The sequence below is a fragment of the Melozone crissalis genome, unplaced genomic scaffold (assembly GCF_028551555.1).
Source record: "Melozone crissalis strain CALT ecotype California unplaced genomic scaffold, PUWL_Pcris_2 ptg000187l_1, whole genome shotgun sequence".
In the NCBI taxonomy this organism is placed as follows: domain Eukaryota; kingdom Metazoa; phylum Chordata; class Aves; order Passeriformes; family Passerellidae; genus Melozone; species Melozone crissalis.
In genome coordinates, this window is record NW_026535952.1 from 986822 (window position 1) to 997602 (window position 10781).

The following is a 10781-nucleotide window of genomic DNA, read 5'->3' on the forward strand; positions in this document are numbered from 1 at the left end:
CACAAGCCCCAGAAGCTGTGCTGGGCAGAGCACACAGCTCAGGGATCCCCAGAGGAGCTGATCAGGTGTGTTTGTGTGTGTTTGTCCCCCAGCTCACAAGCCCCAGAAGCTGTGCTGGGCAGTGCACACAGCTCAGGGGGCTCTTAGGGATCCCAGAGGAGCTGATCAGGTGTGTTTGTGTGTGTTTGTCCCCCAGCTCACAAGCCCCAGAAGCTGTGCTGGGCAGTGCACACAGCTCAGGGGGCTCTCAGGGATCCCAAAGGAGCTGATCAGGTGTGTTTGTGTGTGTTTGTCCCCCAGCTCACAAGCCCCAGAAGCTGTGCTGGGCAGAGGCTGCAGGCACGCTCCGGGACGGGCTCCGCGCGTACACGGCCCTGCACTACCTGGCCCCGGTGTCCCCTGGCACCAGTGTCCTCGTCCTGGATGGAGCAAGTGTGGGTACCTGGGCTCACACAGCCCCCTTTATCACACAGCCCCTGGTTCTGGGAGTGCTGGCAGTGCCCTTCCTTTCCTGGCTTTGCAGGAAGGGCTGTCCCGTGTGGGATCCTGATCCTGAGCAGGGATATTGTCCTGCCTGGGGTGGGGGTGCACACAGGGAGGGTGTGCTGGTGTCCTGCACTGACACAGGGATGTCCTGAGTCCTCAGGGGTAACTGCAGGAAAATGCCTTATTTTTTAGTCCTCTCCCACCTCTGCTTTTTACCTTTTCTTGAGTATAAATAATGTGATTTGCATCCCTGCAGTTCTTGGTGCTAATGAAGATGTGGGGTTCCCTCAGCCAAGGTTCTGTAATGTAAACATGGCTGGGGCCTTTTCCTTGGAGCTTTTTTCCCTTCAAGCTCTGAATTCCAGCTGCTGTGGTAATTAAAGTAGAATCTGAGCTATTTTATTGATGACAAGTACCACCAGTTACTGACCAAAAGTTCATTCAGAGCTTCCCAGTCACTGAAAAGTTGTTCTGGCCTCACTTAGGACAGAAGCAGATCTGTGAATATTCAGTTCTTGGTTCAGCTGTGGGGTTTTTGCAGGAGTAAGTTCATTTCTGGGAATTCTCCTGACTGGCCTTTACAATGTAATTGTTCTTAACATTAAATTGTTGGTGTAAATAAATGAATTAATTAATTAATCAATGACCTTCCTTTTCCCCTCTCAGCCATTTGGTACCATTGCAATTCAGCTGGCCCAACACAGAGGGGCCAAAGTCATCTCCACTGCCCACAGCCTGGAGGACAAGCAGTACCTGGAGAGGCTCAGGCCTGCTGGGGGTGAGTTTTATCCTTCAGGGCTGAAGTCTGGCCTAAAGAATGTCTCAAAATATTTTTTCTGTCAGGTCTAGAGACTAAGGTCTGTAAAAATGAAACACAAATTGATAAATAGTCTAATTAAACAGTTTTCAGGTTTGTTCTGTGCTCCACAGGTGTTTAATTTCTGGTTTAGGTGTGCTTAATGGCATTTTAATTGTCCATTTCAGTGGTAATGAGTGGCAGTACTGCCCAGCAGTGCTGAGTGCTGGCTTTTGGCCCAAGTGCTCAGGAAATCTGTCCATGTGATGGAGTGGTTGCTGTGCAGGGAAGGATTGCTGACTCACCACACCCAGCCTGTGCCAGAGCTCACACACTGACACCCAGCACCCAGCCCCTCACATTGTGCTGCCAGGGCTGCTCAGGTGTCAGGGCTGCCCCGGCTGGGGCTGCACCTGCACAGGCTCTGCATTCTCTGCCTTCCCAAGCAGCTTGGCCTCACACACAACACTTGCATTCTTCCCTGACTTCCCTTTCATACTTCAAGTTTGGGTTTTTTCCCTCTGAAAACAACATGAGAAGATACTCTGTGTAAGAATCTTTTCTGACCAAAATTTTGATGGTGTTTTGTGGAGGGAAGTGGAATATTCCTTTATTCTGACAGTTTGAAAATAAAGAATGGATTGTCAGTCTGGCTGGATGGCAGCAAAAGGTTAAAACTGGTGCCTGCTCCTTCCTCCTGCAAGTACCAAGTGCTGCAGTGTGATTGCCAGGTTTGTTTTGCAGAGTATGGTTTGTGTTGGCCTTCACTGGAGCTACAGAGCTGGAGATGCCTTTGGGGGAGCCTTGTCAGCCCCATCTGTGGTTACAGCTGCAGCCCCACTGCACCCCAGGGCTGCCTCTGCAGCACCTGCCAGACTCATCTCTCTGCAGCTTGAGAGCGACACTTTTTTTTAAGGCAATTTGACCCAAAAACCCCTATTTTTTTCCTGATTTCAGCAGCCTTTTTTTCTGTCTCTATGTTTATTTATTTTACTGCACTAGCTGTTGTGACACACATCAGAACTGGAAGATTTTTGGGAATGCTGTTGCTGTGCAGAGCCTTGTGGCACCAGCTGTTACAGGGCCAAAGAGGAAAGAAGACCTAAAACTTCCTTTTGTAACATTTTATGGGTACATTTTGCTAATTATCTGAAAAATTCATGAGCTAGGAGAGGATTTGGCAATTTTATTCTCATAGTCCTGAGAACTTTTTACAGCATTTTAAAGTTTTTGAATGTTAATGTCAAATAGAGCATAAGTAACCCAAGGTCTAATTGGCTTCTTGTGTTTGTGGGTGGTGAATTTTCAGTTTTGTGCTTGTTCAGTGGGTTTTTGGTTAGTTTTGGGCAGTTTTCAATGAACAGCAATTTGTGTTATCATTGTTGAGCATACCAAGCTGCTTCCTGGAATGGCTGAGGGGGAAAAGTGATAACTGCAACTTTATTTCAAATAAAGAAATAGAACCTGGGTGCAGCGTTGAAGAGAGACACAGCTTGAGTGCAAAAGCAAAAAGCTTTTAAAAGTGTTCAGACTTTCTGATTTGTTTGTTAATTAATGTGATTCCAGTGCCTGAAGCAGAAGTTCTGGTAATGCTTCAGGATTTGTATTTAGACCAACAGGATGGGGCTTTTTTTGTCTTTAGTAATCCCTGGAGTAAAAGTTATAATAGAATGAAGGAGGGGATTTTAACAAGTTTTGACATTTTAATGCCTGTGTTTGAGGCTGGAGACAGAATATTCCATAAGCAATGGGATGAGTTTCTGTCAGAGAACCCAAGGAAAGGATCTGCACATGCACAGATATTTCCTCTGCTCCCAAGGGCACCTCCTGCTTTTGCTTGTTTGCTTTGTGAGGTTTTATTCTGTGCCACCAGCACTGAGCTCTGTTTAGAACCCCCCAGAGCAAACTCTGGGGAAGGCTGTGGGATCCTGGGGTTTCTGTGCCCCCAGCAGTGGAGGAGGAGAGGAACTGAAGTTTTGCCAGTCAGAAAAATCTTACTTTGGAAGCTGTGCAAGTCCCAGCAGAAGAAACTGAACTCATTTGTCAGTATTTTGTGAGAAATACATAAATGACAAAGGATTATGGAAAGTTATATTACAGTTTGTTGCTTGGCCTTTTCCACAATGGTGAGAAATTTTTCCAGTATTTTTTAGGAAGGAAGCTGACCAGGATTTTGATAAGTACTGTTTGAACTATTGTGCTGAGTTAAGGAACAAAACTGGACATTTTTGCTATACAGAAATCAGAAAATAGTCACAATGGTGGAACTCTGGCCTTTTCTTTTTGATTGCCAGGCTTTGGGTCTATGAAACCAAAATTATTTTCAAAAAGTGAAATTATTTGCAAAAATAATGCCATGTCAAATTGCCCTGGTAAAGAAAACCTTTTAAATTGTTGATTGAAGAAAACTAAGAAGAAAAGGATATTATGGGGGTTTAGTTACATAGGGGGAATGTGGCTACCATTAATAATTAATTATTATCCCATCTTTAGTAAATTTTGGCAGTGAAATCATTTGACTTCAGTGAAAAAAAAAGAAGGAATTACTTGGGATTTGAATGCATCCTATGATTAGATCAGGGATTTGAAGGGACAAAAAGACCCAAACTCAAGGCATTTATTGCTGATTTGTTAATATCCTTAATGACCAGCTCTTTGCATTTTTTCTTCCCTCCCTCCTTCCTCCCCTCCCTGCTGGGATCCCACTCCAGGAGTGCGGCAGCCTTTGGTGGGTGAGTGCAGAGCTGAGCTCAGGCTCCACATTTGGCTGATGTTCTTTCAGTTCTCATTTTGCTGTGGGATTTTTTGCCTGTTTAGTTTCTAAATGTTTGTTCTACCTCATAATGATGAAACAAACCCTATGGCTGCTCCTTCTCTGTGTTATTGTTATAATGTTAAAAATGGCTTTTACCTGAAAGAGGGCAGGGCTGGATGGGATGTTGGCAATGAGGAATAGTTCCCTGGCACAGGGTGCCCAGAGCAGCTGGGGCTGCCCCTGCATCCCTGGCAGTGCCCAAGGCCAGGCTGGGCACTGGGGACAGTGGGAGGTGTCCCTGCCATGGCAGGGGTGGGATGGGATCCTTAAGGTCCCTCCCAACCCAAACCATTCCAGGATTCTCTCATTCCTGATTCTGTGTTTCCTCTTTATAACCAACCATAATCAGGGCATCATAGATACATGACAGGAAAATGTGTTGGTGGCTTTCAGTTCAGCAATATTTGAAGAGCAGATGTAAATCCTTCATCTAAACATTTAATGAAAGACCCAGAGAGCCAGGAGTTGGACAAGAATAGCAAAAAATGAACTTAGAGAAGGATTTGCCACATTTTATCCTTTTGGGCCAACAAACTCATGAATTAACTCTGCATTCATACTTTTGGTGTTGATTTTGCACTGTGTTGAAAATGACAAAAAGAGAAAGATGTGCCAGGTGTTTTGGGTGTAGCTGCAAACCCGTTTGTGGTACCTGCAGAGAGCAGAAACCTCGTGCGCTGCTCGGGATCTGAGCTCTCAGCTGTGAGCACCTGAACTCCTTTTCCATGGCTCTGAGGTGGTTTTTGCTGCTGTCCTGCTCTGGCAGCCCGGGTGATCGATGTGTCCCACGGGAAGATCGATGTGGCCGAGAGCTGCCTGGAGGAGACGGGCGGGCTGGGCGTGGACATCGTGCTGGATGCCGGAGGTACGGGGGCGCTCCTGCCTTGTGATTTCAGGGCTCATCATTCCCCGATAATTCCCTGCCGGGGGTGGCAGTCACCTCTCCTTTCCCCTCCCAGCGCTGTCTGTCAGTCCTGGCATTCCAGAGGGGCTTGAGTGATTGGCAGATTCAAAGGGTGGGAGCATTGGCCCATCCAGGTGTCCTTTGTCCCTTTGTCCCTCCCCTCCTGTCCCTGCTTGGTGGCTCCCTGCCCCTTCCCTGCCCTCTCCCCGGGGTTAAAGGAGCAGCAACCACGGGCCCAGGGAGTTCTGTGGGAGCTGGTGCTGCATTCAGAGGCCTGTGGGCCAGGAGAAAGCTCTGGATCCAAACCCTCCATCAGAACCCACTCCTTTCCTTCACCATCGCCTCAAAGCTTCTCCACAGAGGGAAACCTGAGGAGCAGCCCCTGTTATGGGGGAAGCTCCATCCCAGCACCACCAGAGCTTCTGCAGGCCTGGCCTTGTCCCCACGGGCCCAGCTGCAGCACCCAGCCAGCCCAAAGTGTCTGTGGGGTGAAACACCGCACACCCAGCCAGCCCAAAGTGTCTGTGGGGTCAAACACCACACACCCACAGCCAAAAGTGTCTGTGGGGTGAAACACCACACACCCAGCCAGCCAAAAGTGTCTGTAGGGTGAAACACCACACACCCACAGCCAAAAGTGTCTGTGGGGTGAAACACCACACACCCAGCCAGCCAAAGGTGTCTGTGGGGTGAAACACCACACACCCACAGCCAAAAGTGTCTGTGGGGTGAAACACCACACACCAGCCAGCCCAAAGTGTCTGTGGGGTCAAACACCACACACCCACAGCCAAAAGTGTCTGTGGGGTCAAACACCACACACCCACAGCCAAAAGTGTCTCTGGGGTGAAACACCACACACCCACAGCCAAAAGTGTCTGTGGGGTGAAACACCACACACCCAGCCAGCCAAAAGTGTCTGTGGGGTCAAACACCACACACCCACAGCCAAAAGTGTCTGTGGGGTGAAACACCACACACCCAGCCAGCCAAAAGTGTCTGTGGGGTCAAACACCACACACCCACAGCCAAAAGTGTCTGTGGGGTCAAACACCACACACCCAGCCAGCCCAAAGTGTCTGTGGGGTGAAACACCACACACCCAGCCAGCCAAAAGTGTCTGTGGGGTCAAACACCACACACCCACAGCCAAAAGTGTCTGTGGGGTCAAACACCACACACCCACAGCCAAAAGTGTCTGTGGGGTGAAACACCACACACCCACAGCCAAAAGTGTCTGTGGGGTCAAACACCACACACCCACAGCCAAAAGTGTCTGTGGGGTCAAACACCACAGTGCCACTATTTGGTCCAGCACCAAGGGCCAGACAAGCTCAGGCACATCCCATCCAGTTATATTGGTGATATTCCAATGCCTGGCAATGGCATCCCCTCATTGCCAGAGCTCCTCTGGCACCCACTGCTGCCTGCCAGCACCTCCCAGGCAGCTGCTGAATGGGGCTGAAATAGTCCTGTCTTTGAAACTGGAAATTAAAAATGGCTCTAGAGAGTTCGCTGCCTTGTTTGAATACAGAAATTAACCCTAATTAATTAACAGCACTGTCAACCTCTATTGGAAACCAACTCTAATAGGTGAAATCCCTGAACTATTTAGAGTTATGTAAATAAAATATCATTACATATACTATTATACTAGATATTTTTGATATATATATATATATATATATATAATATTGCTATTGTATTATATTCTATATTCTATATTCTATATTTTATTATATAACATACTGCTGATATATATTTATATATAATAGTATATAAGTATATAATACTGTCTAAATATATAATAGTATCTAGATGTATAATTTGTAAATTTAAATTATATAATAATTTACATTATATATACTATAATAGATATAGTATAATATACTATATTTTATAGTTATAGTTGTTTTATACATTATGCATTAAGTTATATATACTATAGATTATAAATATATCTTATATATAGTATATTATGTATAGTATACAATATTATGTGTAAGATATACTATTATGTTATATACTATATAATACAGTATAATATATGTAATATCCTATATTATAGTATATATATTATATAGTATATATTATAGTATACTCCAATATAGTATAATATAGGTAATATACTGTATTACAGTCTATATTGTTACTATACAGTATTATGAATATGAATATAAACAAAATATTCCTCTGAATAGTAACTTCAGAGCTATTATATTATTCTGAGTAAAGTATATAAATACTCAGGGTATAAATGAGATAATAAATTCAGAATTTTCAACCATTTTTAGCTGAAACAACAAAAACCTCAGAGTTCCACTGAAAGGTGTGGCAATAAATACAAATTGAATTTTGCACATTTTCTGCTGAGCTCAGGAATTTGTTGTCCCTCCCAGTGAGGCTGTACAGTGCTGAAGATGAACCAGCTTCCAGGTGCCAGCTGCTGCCTCACAAGCACGACATCATCACCCTGCTTGGGGTTGGGGGCCGCTGGATAACCACTGAAAGGAACCTGCAGGTAAAGGTGCCTGTGCAGGGAGGAGCTTGTCCCACAGAAAACAGACATACAGACACATGAAACTGTTGTTTCAGCCTGTCAGTGTTACGAGTTTCCTCTCTTTTAAGAGTGGGCAAGGGGTGGTTTTTGTTTGGTTTAACCATCTCTATAAAATAACCATTTAACCTTTGTATTTGTATGGGAAAATGTAACTAAATAACATTTTTCTTCAATTTGCTTCAGCTGGATCCTCCAGACAGCCATTCCTTGTTCCTTAAGGGAGCCACAGTGTCCTTCCTGAACGAGGAGGTGTGGAACTTGTCCAATGTGCAGCAGGGGAAGTATCTCGATATCCTTTGGTGGTGTTGTGGAACTCTCACTCTCAAAGGAATGAAAACACAGCTGGGAAATCCCACTGAGAGGTTCTCCTGTGCTCAGTGCTGCAACCCAGCTGGAAGGTGGAGATAACAGATGAGAGACACTCAGGTTTTAAGGTATTTTCTGCATTCCTTTTAAATTCATTGTGGAATCCCACACTGGTTTGGGTTGGAAGGGACCTTGAAATTCATGCAGTGCCACCTTCCACTGCCCCAGGCTGCTCCAAGCCCAGGTGTCCAACCTGGCCTTGAAAATGTCTCTACAAACTTCATTAAAAGCAGTGCTGCAAAACACCATTCTGGGAAAAAAACCACAGTGTTTTGGTTCATTATTGAACCAATTAATTGAAGATTTGACTCTATATGTTTTTATTTTATGCAAGTGACATTTTGGATTTTTTTTTCATTGTTGTGCTTTTGGGCATTAGATGAATCACCTGTAAACTTAATGCACTCATGTTCACTGCAAAAGTAGAATTATTTTGAGCCTCCTTTATTGTCAATGTACAGAAATATTATGTACAGAAAATGTACTGATTTGTTTTGTACATGAAATTTATGGAGGCACAATGTTGGTTGGGAACAGGAGAAGGAATATCTCCTACATTTGAGCTGGTGCAGCTGGACTGAGCTCCCTGGGCAGGATATTTTCAGCCCTGGAAGGTTTGGGTACTTTTGGCTTTAGGAACTTGTGTATCTTGTGAAATTCTGGAGCATCTGGCATTACCGTCATCTGAAGAAATCACAAATTGATCACTTTTTAAAAGAACTTTAGCTTCAAGTATCAGCCTGATTGCCCTTAAAATGAAGGATGAACCTTGTTTGGGTTTCATACCCATACAATAAATAAATAAATACAGCCCCATGTATTGGGCTGTCTTGGCTGGTGTCATTAACTCACAGACCCCTCACAAGGCAGTGTGCTCCAAGAATTCCCAGCCTCTGCTGTGTTCCCAGCTCCATTTTGGCTTTTTATCAGGTATGCCTGTATATGAACAGTCACAACAGCTGCCTGGTCCCAAAATCTGTTCTCTTCATTCTGCACAAAAAGTGCCATTGATTAATGATTGATTGATGTTGTACTAGTGCAGGCTGCACTTGTGTTTCATATTGAAATACTGAAGATTTTCATATTGAAATAATTGAAATATCCCATATTTCATTTCTGCATCCTCTTTCAGAAAAGGAGGTTTCTGATATAGAAACAAGTGCAAAAAATCTGATCTAAAGCCTGGAATTGAGGTTCATTTTGCCTTGATCTTGCTGAGTTTGTATCAGTACAGGGCTGTGACCAGCACATGTGATTATAAAGAGATTTCTCTCCAGCTTTATTGTTCCTTAACAGTCCTCTTGGATACCCATCCTGGAAGATATCATGGACAAATTATCAAATGGCATTTTCAGGTGAGAGATGTGGTGTTATCTTATTGCAGGGGTTCCATGCTGTTATCTCCTTATCACAAAAGTTTCACACCTTCTTGGTGTTTCTCAAGGTCATCTCCTCAGAGCACTGACTCTTTCTCCTTCACAAAGCAGCCAACCAACTCCAGTTCCCTTCCCAACACCACCCCACTCTTTTATAGCACACTGCTTCTCACTGGGTACAGCTCTGGCCCGTTAAAGTCAGGTCTGTTCCTGATCTTTGATAATTGGCCCAGCTGCAGCTCCTTAGGGGTGAGATTTCTTTCTACACTATCTTTATTTTCTTATATTCTATCCCCCTGCAATGTGGAGATTTTTGTGGGTTTTTAAATTCAGCATTAGAAGCAGAAAACTCTGGCCAGCACTAACACTCCTGAGCAGAGCTTCAGGGAGTTATAGGAAGATTCCCATAGTAAGGTGGGAATGGGAGATCCCTTCCCTTAAAGCAGGATAACAACTGCTGCTGAGCAGAACCCTCCTCACCACCCCTTTTTCCCCTGCAAGAAGGATCTCTTTTCATTTATTTGGGGCTCCTGTTTGCTCTGGGGCTTTTCCCTTCTTCTGTGCACTGGAGCAAAGCCATAAGCCTGTTACTTTGTGTGAGGAGGGAGGCTGGCACAGTGAAAGTAAAGTCTGTCCTGTGATATTTCTGTGGGCTGAGTGTGCTCACCAGCACTTTTTACTGTTTCATTTCAGGCCTCAGCTGGATGAACCCATCCCATTGTATGAAGCCAAAGTTTCCATGGAAATAGTTCAGAAGAATCAAGCAAGGAAGAGACAAGTCATCCAGTTCTGACACACAACTTCTGATTTCTCAGCTGGGAAAGATAAAGAAATGTATTTGTGGAATAAATCAGTGTACACTTGCAGGCAGTGAACAGAATTTAAACATTCTTTGTACCTCAGCTCAAATGGTCTCTGAAGCCTCCATGACTTCAGGGTTTTTAAATTCCCTTGAGCAGAATGTTCCCATCAGCAGCTTCTAAAGAAGCAGCCTTAACATGAAAATCTTGTCTGCCCTGCCATATTTTAAAATGTCAGAAACATCTACAGGAAAACTCAGTCACTGTTGGTTTTCAACCCTAAGAGATTAAAGAGGGAAAAAAAGATGTTTTTATTAGTCTTTTGTCTCCAACCCCTACCAGTAGTTACTTTTATAGTTACCTTTTGCTTTTGGCTGCACTGAGACTGAATGCTACACTTAAAGATCTTAATCCACATTTAAAATTGTTACTCACTTGAAGGACAGGCAAAACTATTGAGATTAGGAGGGTGCCAGATGGGAAGGACGTGGTACTGACAGCAGGAGTTTCCCCCAGCTCTTTCCCTTCCTCTCAGCAAACCTGGGAAATCCAGAGTGCCCAAGCTGGTGGAATTGTGTGAGTCAGGTGTTTGAGGCACTTTGTGTGGCTTGTGCATGTTCATTTTCCCTCTTTTAACCTCAGCACAGCCCAGATCTGTCTCTCCACAGCATTATTCAT

The 10781-nt window shown here is 44.4% G+C and overlaps 1 protein-coding gene across 5 annotated transcripts in view; it reads left to right on the top strand.

The window, feature by feature from the left end:
• The window catches only part of CRYZL1 (crystallin zeta like 1), a 286566-nt gene extending 276372 nt beyond the window's left edge, over nt 1–10194 (top strand). For all 5 annotated transcript variants that reach the window (XM_054293797.1, XM_054293796.1, XM_054293793.1 and 2 more), the window contains 8 exons: nt 301–434; nt 1153–1264; nt 3994–4014; nt 4864–4962; nt 7401–7522; nt 7745–7850; nt 9237–9282; nt 9997–10194. In XM_054293797.1, the coding sequence (XP_054149772.1) occupies nt 301–434; nt 1153–1264; nt 3994–4014; nt 4864–4962; nt 7401–7522; nt 7745–7850; nt 9237–9282; nt 9997–10096 (740 nt within the window). In that variant the 3' untranslated portion in view covers nt 10097–10194. The remainder of the gene's footprint in view (nt 1–300; nt 435–1152; nt 1265–3993; nt 4015–4863; nt 4963–7400; nt 7523–7744; nt 7851–9236; nt 9283–9996) is intronic.
• The last annotated feature ends 587 nt before the right edge of the window (nt 10195–10781 follow it).